The 23,556-nt window shown below is 33.6% G+C and overlaps 1 protein-coding gene across 37 annotated transcripts in view; it reads right to left on the minus strand.

Annotated features, from left to right (window-relative positions):
* The window catches only part of Abi3bp (ABI family member 3 binding protein), a 283,774-nt gene that overhangs the window by 48,211 nt on the left and 212,007 nt on the right, over nt 1-23,556 (minus strand). For 14 of the 37 annotated variants that reach the window (XM_087214414.1, XM_021238886.2, XM_021238873.2 and 11 more), the window contains 12 exons: nt 23,023-23,103; nt 22,210-22,269; nt 19,877-19,951; nt 18,905-18,961; nt 17,677-17,724; nt 16,867-16,932; nt 14,290-14,364; nt 10,939-11,013; nt 6,533-6,592; nt 5,925-5,972; nt 5,048-5,128; nt 2,416-2,493 (listed from right to left, as the gene is read on the minus strand). In XM_087214414.1, the coding sequence (XP_087070540.1) occupies nt 2,416-2,493; nt 5,048-5,128; nt 5,925-5,972; nt 6,533-6,592; nt 10,939-11,013; nt 14,290-14,364; nt 16,867-16,932; nt 17,677-17,724; nt 18,905-18,961; nt 19,877-19,951; nt 22,210-22,269; nt 23,023-23,103 (804 nt within the window). The remainder of the gene's footprint in view (nt 1-2,415; nt 2,494-5,047; nt 5,129-5,924; nt 5,973-6,532; nt 6,593-10,938; nt 11,014-14,289; nt 14,365-16,866; nt 16,933-17,676; nt 17,725-18,904; nt 18,962-19,876; nt 19,952-22,209; nt 22,270-23,022; nt 23,104-23,556) is intronic. The other 23 variants (XM_021238903.2, XM_004857983.3, XM_021238902.2 and 20 more) reach the window with 6 other exon arrangements.

A 23,556-nucleotide genomic window follows, 5' to 3' on the forward strand; every position in this document is an offset into this window, starting at 1 on the left:
AGCAAAGCTTGGCCTACCCAGCTTCAGAAACAAAATACACCCATGAAATAGGTTATAATATAGCTCATTTATAAGCTTCCAATAAGACTATGATGAGCAGGATTTTGCCATACTGCAAGACAGCAATAGCAGAGGCATACTGAAATTCTCTAGAGATTCATCTTGACCCTTCCCAAGAGTTATAATCAGAGTGAATAGAGGTACTGATGTTAATTCCCACACACCCTAAAAGATATGATGATGACTTCCATGTGTGTACCATTGATTCTTGTGGCTTTGTGGCCTCCAAACCTCAGCAATAGTATCGCTATGACCCATAACATGAGTCACCAGTGGAATCTCCCACATTTTTTTTTTTTTTTGGTACTGGGGATGGAACTCAGGACCTTGCACTTACAAGGCTGGCAGTGGAATCTCCCATATCTTTCTGTGTGTGTGTGTGTGTGTGTGTGTGTGTGTGTGTGTCTGTATGTGTGTGGCAGATTTGCCCCTGTGTCTACTGAGACAATTTCCCTGCAGGATTCTGTAACTCAACTCCTTTTCCTCCTTTTTCTAATTTCAACCCACTGTAGCAGTCCACTTCTCCAAAGGCTTTGGGTCATCTGGTTATTTTCTTCCAGCCATTGGTCTCTCCCCAACCCAGGGAAATTTTCTTGTTCCTTGTCCCCTGCAAGGGGGCAGGGTATGAGAACTTCAAAATATTTCTCTGTAATCACTTTATATTTATTTTTTATGTTTTCTTTATTCAGTATTTTTATGTTTTTTAAAAGGTCATTTTTATAACAATTTAGATAGAAAGTCATCTTTTAAAATTATTTATTTTTATTATTGGTCACCCCAAATGATGTGGTAATGTTTATGTAGTTGCATTGTTATATAGCCCTTCTGTCTTCTGTTTTTGTTTGGTTCTGTTTTGTTTCCAGCTTAAAATTGAAACTCTATAGTGGTTTTCTCAAGGACATGTGGTGGTTGGTATTAAGTTATATGAATAACTCCCAGCCTACTTAAATTATATTTAAACTCTTATTAAAAGTTCTTTCTAGATTTAAGTGAAGACTAAAAATACCCTCTGACCCCATGGCTTTGTAATAATGAATGTACTGCTGATTATTTATTTTTGTGCTCGGCTCTAATCTCTTTCCTGTTCAAATTTTTAAAATTCACATATTTTCTAGAATGAGACAAATATGAATCATGAAGCAAAATCAATCTAACATTAACAATGGTTCATATAAAAAAGCTGAAATAGGTTAAACTGAGAAGAATTTCAGTCAACTCTCAAAACTGAAGAAAAACATTTGGAAGTCACCATCATATCTTTTAGGGTGTGTGGGAATTAACAGTTTATGTACGAGGGCTGATGTTATGCTTCTGATTACTGTGTATATGTATAAAGAAATAAAATGTTAAAGAAAATATTAATAAATAATAAAATGAAAATTTAATAAAAAGCTAAACCATCAAACAAGAAAAGATTTGTAGAATTTAAAGAAACTGTCCTGTATGAGTCTTAATTAGTTGCCTTTGTTTAGAATAAATATTGTCTACGTATATACCTCAAAGTTAGATTTCTTTTATTGTTTTATTGTTGTCATTTCCTCTTGTTGATTCAAATTTTATCCACCAACTTTCCCTCTCACATTCCAACTCCTTAAAAAAGTTTACTTTGCTTTTTTCTTTGATTTTCGTTTTCTACCATTTAATAAGGGTAGGTAAAAGGGATCACTAAAACAATAACAACGACAGTAACACTAAAGTATTAGATATTCACAACTGGATATAATCCAAGTAGAGTAGGAATATACAAAAAGGAAAAGATTTCTGAAAGCATGAAGGTAAGATAAGGCTTTCTGTAGGTGAGTACATTTCCTCCAGAGTAGGAAGTCACAGAGAAGTAATAACAAAAAATTAGAGAAAAGTGCCTTCTTGGAGGTTTAAATACTGTCACCATTAAAAAATGATTTTGTTCTTATCTTATCAATGGTTTCTTTTCTAGAGCCATAACATAAATGAGTTTCATTAAGGGAGTGAAGTGAGACAAATGGAGAAAAGATGAAATGGGGAGGGGAGGACCTAGGCAGGGAAGGAGGAAAATGATAAAGGTTCTTCTTTATTTATCAGATGTGGAAAATGAGACATGAAGGTTAAGCCAGGGGAAAAAACAGTATTCATTACTAGTTATCAGCATCTAGAGGACAAATATTTAAAAGCAAAGCTGTAACTAAAGAACTTGTCCTTCCTACATTCAAATGATACCCAGATAAGTATTCAGGTTTAGCTGATCTCCTTTACGTTTAAAATGAAAAAAGTTAAGTAATTCACCATGATGAGAAAAGACTTTTTGAAAAAAAAGTTTTTTCTTGATTAAAAACAAATAAGAAAAGTCATTCTCCTGAGGCAGAGAAATAGTATTACCCGGAGTTGTTTTTGCAGATTCAGTTGTTCGTGGAATCTTAGTTGTGAAGAGCTCTTGGGTAGATTGATCTGTTTCTTCTAGAGAAAAACATAATAAGATGCCTTGTTTGAAATAATTATCACTGTGAATATAACAAAAAAGTAAAAACAAAAAATAGCCCATGTTCTTTTCTGCCCCGTGCAATGACAAAAGAGTAAATTACATTTAAAAATATGCCCTAGAATCATCATAATTCAAAGTTTGTGGTGTACTTTAATAATTCTAGATTATTATGTTTTCTGTCTTTTGTTATTATTTTAATGATTATTATTAGGATTTCAAATGCTTCTTGCACAGGACCATTGTTCTATGACCCTGGATTAGCTACTTTTAGGTGTGGCTTATGTATGAAAATCTCTTGTCTATGCATTTATCTTCTCTCTGTCTCCTCCTTACTCCACAAATTCACTGGCATTTAGGTGAGTTGGAAAAAATAGATCATACATGAGAAGATGTGTCATTATACCTTATGGGAATAAATATTTTTCTATTTTTGTATGGGAAAATAAAAGTATATGTTTTTGACATTCAGAAACATTTTTAACAAAATAAGTGTGAGAATACTTTTACTTTTATTGTCTTGAAATTATTACATCATAATGACACAGCAAGTAACATCATTCTCTTTGTCATATACTGGATTCAAAGAAATTCTTGGTTTAAAGAACCTATTACTATCTTTTTCCTGCTTTTTGTTTTGTTTTGTTTTTGGTACCAGGGATCGAACTCGGGTCCTTGCACTTGCGCAGCAGGTGGCAAAACCACTGAGCTAAATCCCCGGCCTTTTCCTGCTTTATTTTATACTCATTATTCTGCTCACAAGAAAGGTACCTATGTTAGTTAACAGGTGATAGTTCTTCCTTCAGTAAACAAAGACACACACACACACACACACACAAAACAGCACATGGAAGTTAGATCATTAGTGTAGTTCATAATGGATTTTGCAAAGTATTTTCAACTTCAACGTCTCAGGTGATATTGACTTTGCAACCATAAGCTAAAATAGATGAACATTTGCTCATAATTATGATATATCTGCTCATTCAACTTTAAATTTTTTCAAGATTGATTTCGTTGTTTAAAATATTTAGTAACTTCCTTTGAGCAGATGCATAAGGAATGGATTTACTTGAAAAGGGATGAAGGGAGAAAAATAAGGCCACTGATTGAAACACAGCCATGTAGGAAGTAGCAAGGACAGAGGAGCCAATAAGCAGGAACTGGGAACTTTCGCCTTTTGGTTTATTTTTATCCATGACTCAGGCAAAATGGAGTTTCCTATACAGTGAACGTATTTGTGCTGAATTCCATGAAACCATATCCAACTCATACCAACTGACCTTCCTGACCCAACCATTCTCATTCCTTCAGGCAAACCTGTGTGTTCAGCAGCACCAGAAACCTGTGCCTCTTTCCTATCCCTCTTTAACCTGAAGGGTCCCTTCGGATCTGTACCTTTCCAACTCTTTCAAACATGAAAACCCATTGTAAATCCCACACCCTGGATGAAGCTTTCCTTGACGCCCTCAGGTAAATTTGCTCTTCAGTATGTTGCTCATTTCACTACCACACTCACAGCAACATATAACATTGGTTTAATCCTAGAAACTCTAGTGACTGAGTGTGTAATTTAAAAGCCTGACTCTTGACAGTGGATATGTGACCTTGACCAGATTTTTAAATTGCTCTATGCCTCAATTTTGTAATGGGCGAAATGAAGTAATAGAACCTACCTCACAGAATCATGTGGATTAAATTTTAAAATGCATGTAGTACACTGGGTGGCACAGGGTAGGCAGTAATGTCATTAAATCTTGAACTCACACTAGACAGTGAGCTCTCTGGGTAAAAACCCACATTTAAAACATTTTTTTTGGAGCCTGTATCACTTAGCATCATGCCTAGACCAGCTAAAGCTCAATAAGCACAGGATCACTAATTTTCTTTCTAAATGCAATTTAAAATTTGGAAAAAGCAACAATAAAAAGTATATTATTAAATTGGGAACATTTTTCTTTTTAGAATACAGTCATCCCTCAGTATCTGTGGGGAATTGGTTCAAGGACCCCTCGCCCCACTGTAGATGCTCAAGTTGCTTGTATAAAATAGTGTACAATTTACATAACCTATATGCATCCTGCCATATATTTTAAATCAGCTCTAGATTACTTTCAGTATCTCATTCAGTGTAAATGCTATCTAAATAGCCGAGGTACTGTATTTAAGGAAAGATGACAAGAAAAAGCTCTGAACATATTTAGTACAGACATTTAAAAAAATATTTTTGATTCAAATTTGCTTGAATCCACAGATATAGAACCCAAATATGGAGGGCTTACTGTACTTGAAATTTTAACAAGATACTTGAAAACATTATTTTTATATTATAATGAGCAAAAATATTAGAAGGACAAAATACAGTTAATATGAAAGTATAAAGAGATACAGGTATGTTTTGTATAAGGGTAAAAAGAAACCTTGTATTGTTTAGATACAATCCTTTACTATAATGTACTTTTGGCTACTTTAAGGGCAACTCCTTCAAGGTAGATCCCTCATTTGACTGACACATCAAAAAGAAAAATTTACCAAGAGTGGGTTGTAGTTCCTCTTGACTAAGGCTTGGTGAAATTATAGGTATGAAAGGAATCCCTCGTGTCTCTAATGGAGCTGCAAAAGAAAAGTACCATACCAAGGCTATAAACTTTTAACTCAAAGCCAGCACCAAACCAGAGTGGAATTACATGCTATTCCTTCATTTGAAGCAGAAAAGGGGAAACATGAATAACGGCAAAAACTAAATGTGCACAGAACTTTGAGGAAAATGATTATGGAATATTAGAATAATAGTTCTCAACTGTTTTCTACAGTTGTAGACACATAGTAAGTTATCATTTGAGGCTCTTCTATGCTTGACCCACTCAAGGAGGATACCTGGTTAAGACAGGGTGTAGGTAAGTCATGATCTTGGTCTGTTAGAGGTAGCTCTGTCCCTCTAATCTCCCATTCAAGTGAGCATAGAGGATTACAAAATTATTGGAATAATTTTTTAATCTGCTCATGTTTAGTTTCACAAAAATTATGGCAGTTTTCCATATTTTGAGCTATATTAACAATTCCTTACAGCACCTTTCAAATTTGTCACATCTAATGTGTTATGACATTACAGCTAAGAACCACTAACCCAGCAGACATTGTTCACTAGATGGGGACATGAAAGGTAGAATTATGAAGATAACAAGGCAGATCATGATCCACTTAGTAAGGAGCCATCTTAAGCTAGTAGTCAGCACAAAACCTTTATAAAACCATAGCTTTTCTATTTTTGAAAGAATAATTATAATGAGAATTAGATGATGAAATGGACTGAGAAGAGATGATGTTTCAGTTATGATCATATGAGAAAGACCTACAATCTTGATGGTAGCAAAGAGAAAAGAGTTGGTCAATATGGAAAAACCATTACCTATTGTTGTCTTTGGTGGCTCAATTCTAAATGTAACAGGTTGCAAAACTATATCAAAAGCAAACCAAAGAAACATGTTCATGAGAATCACTATCTTGTAAAGCCAAAATAATTTCTTATTTTCTATATGCATTCATTTACTCATTTGAACATTCTCTAAGAACCATAATAAATACAAGCAAATTCTACATAAGAGAACTTAGTTTAACCAAAACTTTAAAGATTTCACTCCCATCATTTTAAGGAAAATTTTTCAATAGGCATCATTTTTTACTTAAAAGTATATTTTATAGTCATAATGTAGTTACCTTTATATTTTTAAATGATGTAAACAGTCGGCTCACTCAATAATTATGTTTTATAATTTCAGTATAATCTATTGAATAAAAACACTTCCAAAGAAGATAAACTTATCATATGTTAGTCCTTCATATAAGAGGAAAAAATTTTCAACCATATTATATGATTAAACTTCCCTCAAAGAGATATTCATTTTATATACACTACTTTTGGAGGGCTTCTTTTATACCAAAGCCATTAAAATATACTCACAAGACTATTTTTTGAAAAATACACTTCTAACTGGGAAAATAAAATAATTCATTTACCAGGTTCACTCCGAGAGACCTCAGGGTCTGGTTCACGGGGAAGGGGCACATCTTCTGGACCTAAAAGAAAAGATTATAAAGCACCATGTCCTCTAAATGTCACACCTAAAATAAACACAACCCACATATTAAAATCTCTCAAATATGTAGGGACCAAAAGTATTTTCAGGATGGTTAAAGGTCAAAGATAAGAACATGATTATTCTTTCAAAATGGAAAAGTATCATTGTGTAGAGAAAGGTCTGGTGGCAGTAAACAAACAAAGTTGATCAAAGTTCATTGTGAAGTCTCACTTGAGGGGAAAAAAAGATGGGGGAAATAGCTAATATAATTTAAAATATGAAGGTAGATCTTCTTCAGGTCATTTTCAAAACAGAAACTCAATTTTGCCTGGAATGGTTAGCTGCCATTTGACATTCATGCTAGAATTCCATTGATAGCAGTAGAAAATACATTATCTTAAATAAAGTACATAAATGACCTACAAATTAAGAAAAACAGCAAGGAAGACAGAAATCTTGAATATCCGAAAACAAAATCATTCAAAATGGCACTAACAGTTATTGTGGCAAGAAAACAAAGTGAAAGGAATTTGCTGGTCATTAGAAGATACCATGTGTAAAGTTCGTGGCAGTTCTTGTTACAGAGTGAATGCTAGAAAAATGCTAGCAATGGTGATTTTTGTCTTCCTGATTGCTACAGCTTCCAGTATATTAGGTGTCATGGGTGTCTGACACGTGAGAATATGAACAGGCAAATGTGCCAGCTAAACAAATCCACATTTAATCCATGGTACATAGTATATTTTTAATGTTGTGTTTAATTTTCACAAAATAAAATAGTCTGAGAATGTGATACTTTATTTCTTGTTAGAGAAAATACCAGAGTGATTTTTAAAAATTATTTGTACCAGATTTCTATAAGAGAATTTGTCTCCAAGAGTAGTGCAAAGCATTCTTTGGCTCAGTTTCCCCACAAGGAAGCCCTCCTCAGGCCTACTCTCTCATTGAAAGGCTTTCCTCCTCCCACAATGAAGATTTTGAAAATACCAGTGCCTCTTTGGAAGGCAGTATCACTTTCTTGAATCTTCTATTATACTTCACAAAATCATTAGGATTCTGCTAGACTTCTATCTCAGAAGGAAGAATGGAGAAAAATTTTGTATCATGAGGTAGCCAAGCATCATGTTGCCATTGGTAGAAATAGGTTTCATAAAATGCATATTTTTTTTGGAGGGGGGATGATTTAACTTGCACACTATATCTGCCCTAGATCTAGGCCACTAAGTAGCAGACAACTGTTATAGAAAGTGTATATTGTATAGAAAACTGCCTCAATTAGAATTTCTAGGGCAATAATGGCAACTTTTAGAGCCTCAAATGATAACAAACAGCTCGCTGCAGCACCTGTGCCATAGATTCGCCTCCACTCTTCCAGGGGCTAAGAGATAACACATGGAGAGGAATTTAAAAATTTAGATTAAAAAGAAAGAAAACAGTAAACTTCAAAATGGTCAGTGGTTCACAAAGGAGAAAATCCACCATGATATTGAACATTTCACTTTGCCATGTAGTGTTTTAAAAGATTCAAGTGGTAAAACATGAACAATTCCTGATTGTAAATCAAACCAAATGTTTATCTGAAGGTTGAAGGAGAAGGCACTTTGATTTGCCTCTGCAAAGGTCATGAACATACAAGGAAGCCTGTAGGTTATAAATGCCCCAATTAATTATAGTACCAGACTATAATGAGGAGAGAAAAGACTAAGAAAGAAAAAGCTGAGAAAAGATACGCTACTAATAAATCCACATACTGTAAATACATTACTTGCTGCTGCTTTAGTTTACTGAGGAATTTAGGCTTGGATAATGTGGATTCCAGCTGCTAAAATTGGCCCTTCTTTTTAACCACAAAGTGATGATTTAATAAACTACTACAGTGGACTTTGTGAAGCAGGTGAAATCAGTGGAAAGGAAAAAAATAGAAATATTTACAGGAAAGGGATATGAATCATTTTCCTACTTGGTCCATGATAACTCTATGAAATGCAAGTTATTCTTTTCTTTTTCTCTATGTGGCATTCAATTTTATATTAATTGATAAGAATGTAATTCCTACAACCTATGCCATCCATGCTGGGGCACCTCATTAATGTAAGTAATGATAATTTATTTGAGAAGGCAGTTCTGATCTCCCTTTAAGCATATTTATAACTACATTGTAGATTCAACTATATGAGCCAATTTGTCATTTATATCAAATGATGTATTATATTAGCTATCTTCTTAAATAAAATATACCACTACAAAGAAAAATTTAACAAAAGGCTATTATGAATGGACAATGTCTAATATGCACAGCAGTAAATTAATGTGCATGAAAACTTTGCTAGACAGAGAAAATTAATGTGTGACTCTGATGAAGATGGTGGAATATCAAGTTTACAATAAGGTTTACTCTAGCAATAGCCTACAAGCTGTTTTTCTTAGAAAAGTAATACATGTAAACTATGTCCTCTTTTTATTTCAAGAACCCTTTATTCCAGTTTTGTACCCTTTAATCCATTCTGAGAGGAGCCAGGACTTCTGCATTTTTTGAAGCCATGTTTCAGGCATTTCCTGTGCTCTCAGGCCACCCTCCCTTCCATCCTCTGAAGCCTTTTAGTTCCAATTAATTATATTATCTTATTTCTTCTCCATTAGTCTTTATTGCCATTTTTTCAAGTTTTTTTCTCCTTTACCTATACAATTGCTCAACTAAACCAATATACTAAGAAAAACAAGAACTACAACTAAAACCAGAAAACAAAACAAAATTTAAAACCCCATTCCATTGATGTGAGCTCTCTTTAAAACTATCCCTCTCTTGCTCTCATTCTTTTAATAAAAAAACTTTGTGTCTGTCTCTGCTTCCTGGCTTTTGACTTGTGTCCTCTTCACCCACTGTGATCTGCCTTGCTCTTCACTGATTTGTAACCACAGGCTTACTATAGTGCTTATCTATTGTGCTGAAGTGTAAGAAGTACTGGAAAAACATTTTTTTTCTTTTTTAAAAACCTATTCAACAGCAAGACATAACTAGAACTGACATGAACAGCATTTACAGTTTTTATTAATCCTGTTTAATACAACCATTCACACTTCTCAAGGCAGACATATCAATATTTTTGTGATCAAAGATACATGTCCCTTTAACTTCCTAAAATCTGAAAACTGCTGAATTTTGGAGCAGCCAGCCTGAAAGGTACAGTTAATGGGATTCTGGACCTGCACTCTCAGGTCAGCAGCCTCATCTGATCCCTCCCCATCCCACTGCCATTTTGGGGCAGTCTTCCCTTCTTGAAACCTTTTCTCAAACCACTTCCCAACTCCTTTTCTGGTACTCCCCTGTTTTTGATAGCAACATCTGGTGACTCCTCTTTCTCTGCCTTCTCCTTATGTGTAACTGTATACCCAAATGATTTCTGACTTTATTTTCTCACATGTTCTTATTAAATCCAAGATAAAACCATCCACATGAAGACAAATGATTCCAAAATCCATGTCCCAAATCTTAAATTCCGTTTAGAAACTCAGCAAACTATTTTCAACTACAAGTTAGATGTTCCCACCTGCAAGTCCTACTGGCTCTATACCTAACATGTACAAGTCCAAGTCTTTATCCTTTGAAACAATAACAGTCAAAATTTAAAGGAAGTGTTTAGAATTAGACATTCTTTCTTAATTACCTTACACAAAAAGCCTATTTATTTGAAAATGTGAAACTAACTACAAAAATTCTAAAATGTGTAACTGCAACTGAGAATTTACTAATACAGTAAATACAGAGGACATTCATGAAGATTTGCTGAAATCCAAATTTTCTTCTGAGTTCATTCCCAATGACTGAAATCTGTCCACATGCCTAGTCATCACAGGATGACCAGAAAGCCAAGACAGATCTTTGTGTAGAAAAGAATCCACAAGGAACACAGAGATCTATTGAGTCAGAAACTGTGGGTTTGGGATTCAAGTTAAGTGTCACCTGTTTCCTATCAGGGAGAGTCCTAATGCTAAAATATTCCTCCAGTGCAGGAAAGTCATTCTATTCTTGGCATAATTCCCCACCTTTTAATAATAGCTTTACTAAATGAGCAATTGGACAACTCTTAGGAAACCTCTGAGATAAACACACCATATAAGATACAATAGGGTATTTGAGCATATGTGAAATATTTACCTCACATCCATCAACTCTGCTGCTTCAGTTCAGCTGAGTGCAACAGTAAAATGCATTTGGCTTAAACATAAAATAAAACAAGGGCCGGGGATTTAGCTCAGTGGTTCCACCGCCTGCCCTGAAAGCGCAAGGACCCAAGTTTGATCCCTGGTACCACCCCCCCCCCATAAAATAAAGCATTTATTTACCAGATGTAGTGTATGACACTTCTGGGCGTGGTGACATTTTGGGTTTTGAAGTAGCATGCGGGGATCCTTTAGGAACTGAAAGAGAGAACTCAGATCATAAGTCATTTTGTCTTAGTGTCTTTCAGTTATGCTTAACACATATGGCACAACAAGGAAGAGCCTGAACACTGATCAAACAAAGTACTATTGACACAGATGTTAATCATAAACTCTAGAAATAGATGTATTGGAAATCTAAATACTTTTGGGAAAATTAGGTCATAGAAATAAAAAATTTGGCAAAACATCAAGATAGCATGAATTTTTTTTAAAAAATCTTCATTTCAGTGAAGACTGCAATTAAATTAATGCAAATGTGATTTTCCTTTTTGGTTATGTTTGCTTGACTTCTATTTAATCTCACTCTCATGTCTTTCACTGAAGTTAAAGTAGGTAAAGTTGGTAAAGTCAGAGTAGAATTCTACAAGGACAGAGAAAGTCATCTCTGGAAAATAGCAGAAATGTAAGTAAAGTGAACAATGCAAGGCAAGGACAGTTTCACTCTACTCCTCCAATTCTCAGGCCCCCAATGAACTTTTACAGGAACATATTCACAAACTAAAATTGTCTTTCCACAATTATGCTTTTAGAATGACAAAGTGCAAATGTCATAGATAATAGGAAAAAATGTCTAACTTATTTTCAGTTCATTTTATAATTTCAATACTGCTTTTATACAATTATGCCCTTTTATTCATAACATAATACTGGAAGGAAGGAATTTCAGGTACATTTTAAAGGTAGCAAACAGAGAGAGGCAAAGCTTGGTTTGGTGCCTGAAGTTACAAGGTTATTTAGTACCAAAATCAAGACTTGAACCAAATGCTGAGGACTAGACATAGCCACTAGCTCAAATATTTGGGATCTCTAGATATCCCAATTCTGCTGGTCAGATTTTAATTTGCTTAAAATTGAGAACATTTTTGGTAGAAATAATAAATTTGTCCTTCTGAAAGGGTAACTGTGAGAATCAAATATGAAATTTCAAAACTATGTGCAAATTATACTATTATGAAATTTCTTCCATTTCCAAAGGTCTTTATAAATTTCAAATTAAAGAATCTCAGTATATGCCAATTTTCATATTCTTTGTCCCTACAAAACAACCCCAGAATTTTGAATGTTATAAAAATTATAAAACCTCTAAATTAAAAATTAAAAATAGGGTCATTGTTACCTATAAGCACAGGAATCAAAAAAATTAAGCCTTTATTGACTTACAAAATTTTCTTGATCCCGCTTTGCCCTCAAATGCCAAACACTGACCTGAATTTTGCTATCCAATTTATAAGCACACTTAAAGTTAAAAACAACAAAGTGACACATCCAATTATGAAACTTTATTTTAAAAATGCAGTAGATGGATAAAACTGTGCCATATGCTGAATTACATACTATTGATAGATGATAGTTATTTCATGTCTAACATACTTTGCATTGGTATTATACATGTAAGCAAAACATTCTTCCTCCCAAATGGCCTCTTGAAATTTACAAGACCTAGCCAAAGGTGAACATTTGAACATTTGAACGTTTCTGTTTAAAATATTTTGTGTTACCTTTGTATACAATACACACACATCCTTGAAAGATTATAAAAATCTACGTATTTTTAGGATCTATTAAGTAATATTCATATTCTCATCATGGAAAAGAGAGCTCTTAATTCCCCTCACTTTAAATAAAAAAATAATTAGAATGAACTTTGTTTATCATGATCAGTGCTCTAACTCATTCCCTTACATTAAGTAGCACTGACAAAGCCAGCAGTATTTAGGTTGTAGTTACTTTCCACCAGTCTGGAAGCTGCCTCAATGGGGACAAGATCAGGAGGTTCCCTTCAGTTTGGCAGCTCCATCAGAATTCAGAGGTAGAGACTGGAATGCATTGCATCTGTGACTCTATCCATTCTCAAGCTGCAACATCTTGTCAAGAAAAGAAAGCTAAAGTTCCAAATAAAAATTAAACTGGAAGTTTAGACTGTAGTATAATTTAGAGCAAGCTTCTAATTTACTACACTATATTTTCATAAGTACAAAGTACTCAGATAAAAATTTGAAGAAATGTTACCTATTACTTTTATCCCCTTCACTTAAAAAAATTATGAACCAGGAATTTAGAGGCTGAATGTCTTTACTTTTGGTATTTCTTATTTATTATCTTTTATATTCCAGTATTTATTAGTTTTCATCCTTTTCAAATTCCTATTTCTTCTTTTCTACTCTTGTTCTATGCTGTATGTTCAAATAAAAAGTTGAGAACTACTTCTAATGTAATTTTAAAATCTTAATTTTTAAAAATATTTTTACTTTCTTATCAATAAATTTAATATACTTGGTTTATTTAATAACTTGGTTAATTATTTTAAATTTTATATATTTTCTATATTCCATTCATTATTTGTTTAATAACTAATCAGTCATTTTCCCAGGAATTCTTATATCTTAATGCTTCAAGTATATTTATTGTTACCAAATTTTTTATTCTCTGGGTTAGTATCAGCTAGGTACCTTCATATATTTATGTATCAGAGTATATTATTAGCATAATAAGTTTTGGTAATTAGCTAGAACAGATTTTAAAAATATACTAAGGCAGTCTTAAAATTGTTAATTAGATGTGGGGTATAAATAGTCTTTTAAGAAATTTTTCTTTAAAAATTAATAACAGGTAAAATTTCTCCATAATCAGATATTAGAGCCCACCTAAAACTCTAGATTTTTCCCACCTTTAGTAGAGATTCCGAGATATGATTAAAGTATATGAATACTCAAGGAATCTAGAATTATTACTTAGATCAAGAATAATTTTGATGCAGGGCCAGGGAGTTAGCTCTGTGGCACCACACCTGCCTTGCAAGCACAAGGTCCTGAGTTTGATCCCTGGTACAGGAAAAAGAACAATTTTGATGCTACCAAATATTTTCCTTTTGCTAACCTTTAATAGTAGTATAATTTCCTTTCCTAGTATACTGGATGGTTGAAATTCAGACATTTTTTGTAAGTAGGTCATTTAAATGGCAGGGGGAAGCACAGTTAGTGATAGTGGAGGCAGGAGGCAATCTTGATCTGGGAGAGAAGTATGAAGTAGGCAGGCTACTCTGTCCAAGAATACCATTCTTAACCATCTCCATCTTAAACAATGAGAAGCTCTGTGGAATAAGCTCTTGTAGTGATGTACTTTTTGATCAAGTCTAAAAATAAATGTACTGTAAATATTTTTGATTACTGAGCAAGACTTGTTTTACAAAGTTTAAAATTCACCCTGCTACCCCACTAACCTCAAACTTTTCAAGGTAAAATACATACTTACCTGGTTGTGTTTGTGTGATTCTTGGATGTTGTGATGTTTTTGTCTTGGGAGGAGTACGTGGTGTCTGCCTGAGAGCTAAACAAAAGACATAGGTTTGGAACTCTTAAGTCCTTCAAGAATCACATTATCGAAGTCTTGGAAGCTCAGATGTTTGCTGAGTGATTGAAAACCAAAATACACAGCAATTACAATTAAAGCTCTTAAAGGTCTACAAAGTAGAGGTAGATAATTTTTTACATACAAAAAACAAAAGAAAAAGATATATTAAATGACACTGGCAAAAAAGAACTGTTAGAAGTTTAAAAATATCTACTGCAAATTCTTTTTAAATAGGGTGAAACTAAACCTCATAATAACAATAATTCATTCTTATTAGAAATACACTTTATATCCCCAGATATACCAAATAAAATACAAGTACATGCAATTTTTCCTATGTAAAAAAGAAAATTGCCATATTATATTCCAAATATAGGTTGCATCTTAAGGTAAACTCTTAATGGAAATAATCAACCTTATAAAACAAAACACAATTTTTATTGGTTATATTGGGGGAAAAATTTGAACAACAAAGATATTTTTCTGCAGAATTATTCTTTTGCTGAATATTCCAAAAGAAGTTTTAGGACATTCATTGTAAAAAAACAATGGCTTCTTCACCAAGGAAGTTAAGTATATATCCTGAGGAAGGAAGGGAATTATCAGATGCAAAGCTGCAGTTTGGCGTAACACCTCATTTTGTTGAACTGAAATGTGTTTGGGATAAAGGAAATAAAATTCAGTCTCAGACACCTTAAGAAGAGTTTGCTGAAAATGAGTAATTAGACACCAGAAGTTTCTAAATGAATATGCAGAGGCTTCTTCCTGATAATAAATAAAAATATATGAGGTATGTAGTAGTTTCAATAGTATCTTCTTGCCTGTAGAAAGATGAACATCAAGATATGTGAGATTACTTTGGTTTAGAGCTCCTTTTGCCAATCATTGTGCTTACAGACTCAGGTTCTTCATCAAAAGTTACATGATTTATTAGAATCTTTCCAATCCTAAATTTTGATGATTAGAGTTTGGTACAGTCATGATTTTCTGATTGTCAACTTCCTAGCTTGCTGAGGTTCACCCAGTGAATATGACAGACCCTGTGAAGGTAAAGGTATGTCATGAACCAATTCCATGAAAAATTATGCAGGATAATAATCACTGACTGACATATTTACAATTATATATTTTAATAATATAAATTATTAGGACTATCGAAGATAAATTTTGAAAAAGTCAGATATAAGTGATAGATTTCATTTTTGTAGTCAAGATAGAATTTTGGAAAGTAATTAAAAGGTAGAGTTGGGCCAGGGATTTAGCTCAGTAGTTCCACCGCCTGCCTCGCAAGTGCAAGGTCCCGAGTTCGATCCCCAGTACCAAAAAAAAAAAAAGATAGAGTTTATAGGCAATTTTTTTTCCTATTAACTTTATTGGTACATTTTAGGTATAAAATACAGTTACATTCATCATTGTGATCTTGTACCATTACATGAGTCTCTTGGTTCTTATTTTTTTCCCCTTCCCTTGCCCTCCCTTCACCCACTCCACCCTTCCCTATTTGCAAAGACCTTGTTTCCATTTTTTTTCTCTTTTCATATTTTTTCCTTTCCCTTTTTTCCCTTCCCCTACCCCTCCCAATTCCCCTGCTCTTTTAGACCTTTTCTTCCTGTTACACAATATCAGTTATACATTTTTTAAATTACAATATTAAGATCTAGGAGACATTACCACAGATATAGGCAATATTTAATAGGATGTTTCAGAGTGCAATGAGTAAAATTATGTCCCTACACCATCTGGAAATAAAGCCATGCAAAAAAATTGATGACAGAACTAAAGTTGGGCTTATTTATGATGAACCTTTATTCCATGAAAACCCATATATATTGAAAGGATTTTTCCTTGTAAGAAGAGGCACATTTGATTATTCATGCTGGTAATTTGTTTTCATTTATTTCAAACTCCACCAAGTAAATTTTTATGACTATCTAAAGTTAATAGTATAATTTCAGTTTCTCTATATACAGTGAAATGGCCAAATTATTGCAGAAAAGCATGAAATGGTAAGGTTCCTGAATAATGACAATGTAGGTAGCCAGTTATATTGCTTTATGTGGATTACACTATAAAACTTGTTTCTGGAAGTGCCTTTTAATCTCAAACACAAATTAGATATCTTAAAGTACTTTTTTACATGACTACAGAAGCCATAAAACTAGTCATATGATAAAGTAATTAAAATTAGGAGATACATATATACTTAAAATTGCATAGAAAATAGATTTCTTCCCCAGAAACACTGCTAGATACTGAAGTAAATATTTAAAGAATAGCTGAGAGGTGTTTTCAAACAGTATGGTAAAGAATATCCACAACACTGCCATTTGAGAGCTTACTGATGAGAGATGCAGAAGTCCGGTATCATCTACCAAACACTTTGAGTGGAGTGATGAGATCAGCGCCCCTGATATCCAGAAGAGACATATTGTCGTTATGGACTCACCTCATACATGAAATACAAAATAGGATATTTACCAGGTTCAGTCTGAGGCTCATCTGGGCTGGATAGGACTATAGTTTGAGAAGGCAGGGGAGATGTTTCTATGGTAATTGAAGGAAAGTACGTGGGGTTACTATAATGTTTGATACACCCTAATTACAGACAATGGACAGGATGGTGACAAATTTTACAAACAAAGAGAATTTTCTGCAGCAAAACAACACTTCTACTTCATAATTCATTTAGTTTTTAAAATGTCATGTTCCAATGTACTTTTGAAGTAAATGAAATCATTGCTTTTGAAATCTTCACTTCATGCTAGGACCTTAACTCTTCAACAATTCTAGAAAGATATATTCAATAGGCGCCATGAAGGGAAAATGTAATTTTTAAAAATGTAACAATACAAGCAAGGTATGAAGTACAGAATTTCACGTAACAGAGAAAAATAAATAAAACATGCAAATGAATGTGATAGAATGATTGTTAATGGAAAGGATGCTGCTAGGTCAGGAAGTATAAATGGATCATCATACAAAAAATATTATCTGACACATTCAACACAATACCACTTTGGTAGAATATTTAGGGTTAGGAAAAAAGATGCTGTACATTCAACAGTTTGGCTGATGCAAAGTAGAAAAAGAGACCAAGGTCTTGATACAAAACTGAAGAAAAGAGATATTTTTGGACAGTGGTTATGAATGGGAATGTCTAGAAGAAAATTAACTGTGTGACAACGATGATGGCGCAACGTGAATTCACAAGAGAGGCCCTGATGTTGGCAGGTGATGGTGCAATGGGGACGGCAAGCGCGTGGGCTGGGTTGCTGAGACCGTCATTACCTAGTGTGATCTCAGGAGGTTCAGACACAAGTGTTACAGATTCCACAGCTGTATCAAAACAAAGGAGAACAATTTTTAAAAAAGTATAAGATATTAAGTGATAGTCACATATTTCCTTTTTAGATGTCAACATACCTCATTCCCAAGATTGTGCATCATAATTTCACAGATAGTATAATGGATTTCAAAGGGGGGAAGGAGGAAAATTCTATTTTATTATTTTAACTTACCAACTAACATTGATATTTTAACTGTTATTAACTGATTTTCAAATATTATTATATCTCACTTTTCAGACATCAGTGGAGAAATAGGAATTTATTCTGTTTTAGAGTTAATTGTCACTTCAAGAACCCAAGAATGTTGGAAGTCACAGCTCTTTAAATCTGTTTAGTTTTTAAGTGTCACAGTGTAAACATTCATAGTCCATAGATGTAACAAATACTAATTAAAATCTGGTGAATGAATGAATTGAAGCAAAAAAACATTGCCACCTTCAGTTTTTGGCTCCTCTGGCCTGAGAGGTATTTTGGTATTGGGATACATATAATCTGTTTCAGCTGGTGTTTGGGAAGAAACAGGGAATGGGTATTTAGTGGTGGGGAGGCCAAGGGACAAATCACAGAACCCTGTATCTAATTTGAAAACACAAGTGAGTTACCTTAAGCAAATACATTCTTGAGTATAAATAACATTCAGGTAGATTATGAAGATTAGTATAATTTAGTAGGGTAGAAAAGAAGGCAGTGTGCTGTGGAAAAATACACATACCACACAAAACCAGCGGTTTCTACCTGTAGCAAAACAGGTAATTTCACTTCCTTACATATTTTTGCGTAAGTATTCTAGTAAGAAAAAGAGATATAGAATGTGTCTTTAGGAAGCAGGGAGATGAATCCTAAGGATGCAGTGACAATCAAGTATCAGATGTGCATCTATGCACATATTCATGCATGTACATATATTTCAAGAGGGATCAGAATATTAAAAAGTTAAAATTTTTCAGTGAGAGAAAACTAAAGAAACTATGGAATTGGCATAGCAGTAGAGCAGACACTTGTGACATGAGCTCCATAAAGTAACTCTCAAGCCCACTGGACGAGCATTTGCAAGATGTGAGAAGCAGGTGGCTATGAAATGTCACAAAGAATGAGGACATTCAACAATGATTTTTGCAATGAGATGGAAAAGCACATATGGTTGACTTCCCCTTGGGGAAATGTTTTACCTATAGTCTCCTTTGGTGACTCAGTATTTAATGTAGCTGGTTCCATAACATCAGAAACTAGCAAAAAACATAAAATGGTACAATTGATCAAGGATGAGTTGTGAACATTAAATAAATTAGTACAAACTAAGTACTTAGAAAGATGCCTTGTACCTTGTAAGTGCTCAATGTTAACTCTTATGATAGTAACAGTGATATTTGTATTAGCACTAAGAAAAGCTCCAATAACTGAATTGAATTCATGGTATAACTGTTGCAAGATACCAATAATAACCACATCTTATACCTATATGAAATGTTATTTATGCAATTAAAAATACTCAGAAGAAATAGAAGAAATTACAATTCTATGCTAGAAAAAATAGACTCCAATTTTTGGATTCAAATATCAGAAAGGAGCAACAGCATTGCTAATACTGAGTTTTAAAATTTGTTTCCAATTTTGAGTGGCAATATGTTTTGAAGGGTTCACATTGATAAAGGGGAGGGTTTTTTTCCATCTTAACTGAATGAGAAATTTCTCCTTCCTTGATGGTCACAATTGAACTATCATTCTTTATAGATGGCAGAGCAGAAATTAAGCTTACTACTAAAGAGAACTACAGATTTGTAATTTTTGATAAAAAATAAGGATAAAGTATATAATAAATTCTTCTAAAAGATTTATTGGCCACTTAATCAGAGATGTCATTCTCTATAATGATATACAACAAACTCAGTGGGAAGAATTACTTTTATACAGTTAAATACAATATAATTAATACTATAATAAATGCAATATAATTAATATTAACATAATGTATTACTAAACACCAATGTGCAACTATAAAATGAGCATTCTATAATATTTAGAGTTATAAAATTTATATCCCTTTTGTATTTTTTACATTTGGAACTACAGCACTTAGAGGATCACACAGTTTGTCCTCTGAAGCTCACAGTGTACACTGACAGATAAAACAATTTATTTACCGGGTTGAATGTATGTCATTTCTAAGCTTGGTGATGTCACTGGTTTCAAAATAAGAGTTTGCAGTTCAATAGGAGCTGAAAGAAGAGGGTCTAAGTTGTAAAACTAAATATGAATAATTATTTCATAGATTTTAGAGAGAAACATCAGTGAGTTGAAGCACATAGAGCTTCAAAATTGCAAGGTTATAGAGAACCATGCAAAGTGTACATTATTTAAAATAGCAAACTGTAGCTCTGCCATATTCAGCCCTCTGTCTGACCTGTGAGCTAAGAATGATTTTCATATTTTTTAAGCAATAGAAAAAAGTAAAAAGAATATTTCATAATGTGAAGATGTTGTGAAGTTCAAATAAGGTTTTATTGAAACACAACCACATCATGAACTAAGATGACCAGAGCATAGTTACATGACTATGCTCCGGTGGCCTTCCAACCACAACAGTAGAATTAAGTGGTTACAGCACAGACTGAATGGCCTGCAATGTCTGAAATATATGCAATCTAAACTCTCACAGAAAAAACAATATCTGACTCCTGATTTAAAGCAACCTTCTGAAAAAAGAGTTTATTAGGCTCCAAAGACTACTGAATCTGAATCTTAGTTCCCATGAGGGATCTCCAAGAGTTTTCTATAGCTGATTCCATGGTGGTAATATTAACAAAGCCTTGAGTATCATCCAGGAGTGTTTGTTCTATATTCCAGTTTGACTACCCCTCTTTTACCACCTTCAACAGACATTGAGATTTATTATTTTTTTATTCCCACCCTTCCACCCATTAATCCAAATCTTATCGCTATTTCAAATCACAACTACTCTCTCAGGGCACAGTCATTTTTGATTTCCTTAAATATTTTCTCCACTTAATTAAGCTAGCTGTTCTTATATAGTCAAAGTACCCCATATTCAGAAAACTACAACAAAGAAAACCTTGGGAAAAGGTTTTCTTCACAGTTAAATTGTTACTCTAACAGGTAAAACATGACCTTACTTTTGATCTCTATTTCTGTTCCTTACTCTACCCCACTCAACTGCTAATAGGGTGTTGGGGACATGGGAATAAAGGAAAAGGTTATTTACATAAGCCAAAACAGACAAACAAAGAGTAACTCCTGAAAAGAGTAGATTACCATAACTGAAAAGAAATGAATGGAATAAGAGAAGTGGATATAATGCATCAGAGACAATCCTTCCATAGGGCACAATGTAAATTTAGCTACCACACAGATCTCTCTCAACTATGAACCTAATGGCTAGCTCCACAATTGTTATTAATTTAATAGTGCCTTTTCTTTTACAGGACACAGAAGTTCAAGTCACCTCATTGTCCTTTCTAACACCCAACTGCAATTGACTGGAGGAACTCCTTAAACCAGGAATCAGATTTTCTTCATTTCAACTGAGAAGCTTCAGGAAGTTTAAAGTTTGGGAGGTGAATAGAGCTTCCCTTCTTATGCTTTTATAAATGAAGAAAGAACAGCTTGGTATATTGCAGGGTTTATAGGTCTAGAGACCCTGAACAATATTGTATGTGTACCTTTTTTCTAAATTATATTTTCTCAAGTTGACTTTCTAACTTAAAAATATTAATAATCTAATTTGTTACTTAGTATCACTGAGGGTCCCTTTAGAGACCAAAATCACATAGGAACATTAATTAAAGGAGTAAATATTAATGTGCATACACTCAGAAGAGCCCCATTTGGTAAAGATTAAGATCCATTGCTAAAGTGTGGTGGAAAGGAAGAGTAGTCAAGCTTATTGATGATGGAGAAACCTGGAACGTCCAGGGAACAACTTTGATTTTATTAATAAATACCTCACTACTTGAAGTAAAGTTAGTTACTCAGAAGAAGTTTATGCTACTTAATTGTTGTAACTCTACAGATCTAAGAATTAAAAGGTAAAGGAGAAATTTTGACCTTAGATTTAACACTCAGTCATACAATACAATTTTAGAGAGAGTTTCATTGCACACAGATATATTTCAATGAATCCAAAGGTAACCATTAAAAACAACAGGTAAAATGTGAATTAAGATTTATGACTACTAATAAGATGAAGTATGAAATGGTGTGACAACAGCAATCTTAGGAAATGAATAACTTTTTTTTTTTTTGCTTAAATTCGTTTATTGGTACATTTTAGGTATACAATACGTTTACATTTATCATTGGGTGCTCGTACCTGTACATGATGTATCTTGGTTCTTATATTTTCCCCATTACCTGTGCACCCTTCACCCCCTCTACCCTTCTTTATTTACATAGACTTTATCTCTGGTTTTTAATTAGCAAGAAAAAAGCATTTAAGGAAAGTTACAAAAATTATTACCTAATGTTGTTTTTGGACCTCCTGTACTATGAATATCAGGTTCAAAGCCTGGAGTAGGAACTAATTAAAAGGAACAACATGAACACAGCAAAGTTTAACCACATGTGAAAAACCTTTTCTTTCAAAATAGAGTTTCAAATAACAATTATTTTAAACTTTAGAATTGACAGGAAGCAATTTGTAATTGCTTCTTGATGAGATGGTAACATTAAGCCAGAATAGTTAATTGCAGAAGATAGTCATAACCTTTGAATTCTTCTATGTAGCTTACTATGATCATGCACCATTTTCTTTGTATTTTGTTTTCTGATTATAAATACTGCATAAGATTGATTTGGAAATTTGTTTAGGTAATATGTGTACAAATATATGTGAAAGTAACTTGTTGCATTTTTTGGAGTTGAAAACATGTCTCTTTGGGGGAGGGGGGGATTGAACTCGGGACCTTGCCCTTGTGAGGCTGGCGTCAGAACCACTGAGCTAAATCCTGGCCCAGAAAAAATGTCTTTTTATGTAATCATGGCTAAAACAAAAATGTTTTGATGCAGATATGGCAATAACTAATCATAAATGCTTATATCAATATTGCTGTAAGCTCATCTTTGAAGAGAGAATTAATTTCATTCAAACTAAATCACCAGTATCCCCAAATCATGTTCTTCTGGACAGTTCTATAGAGGAAGTAGATATTAACCACACCTAATGCCTTGGCTCTTAAAGGACATAACAACTGTTATACTTTCATGAAGGGCATTGTTTTAGGGCACCACTGCTCTAGGACTCACCCCTAAAACTAAGGGATTACACATTTACCCAATTTGGTCTGAGATGCTTCAGGACTGGACGTGGTCTTAGGTCTGGGACGTGGGCGATGTGTTCGTAGTATTTTAGGAGCTGAAGGAAGAAATTTTGGATTATTCTGGTGAAGGTGGCTTTGTAAAAAAGCTTTATGTTTTCTAAAATACATTATATTTCCTTGAGATTGAATGTATATATATAGGGTTAAAATATTTTCTTCTATTTTGTCAATTGTTTTGTACACACCAAAGATTCCTCTGAAAGGGAAAACTCACAAGCAAAATTACGTCAAAGAACAAAGAGATTTATAAATCTCTAACTCCAAAATAAACTGTGGCCAAATTGAGTGCAGGGGTCTTAGACTAAAATAAAATTTTTAAATAATCCAAGAAATTTATAATGCCATAGAGATTTTTATATTTTAATCTGTCTAGATAAGATATAGATACTGCCAACTTGTGTCTGAAATTCAGCTTCAGATGTGAATGCTGTTTAGGCAAAAGTACAAATGAATTCAAGCAACATTACAAAGTAAAAGATATTCTAGGT

Source organism: Heterocephalus glaber, unplaced genomic scaffold (genome assembly GCF_053883595.1).
Source record: "Heterocephalus glaber isolate CG9 unplaced genomic scaffold, H.glaber_assembly_v1.0 deba00000122, whole genome shotgun sequence".
Classification (NCBI taxonomy): Eukaryota; Metazoa; Chordata; class Mammalia; order Rodentia; family Bathyergidae; genus Heterocephalus; species Heterocephalus glaber.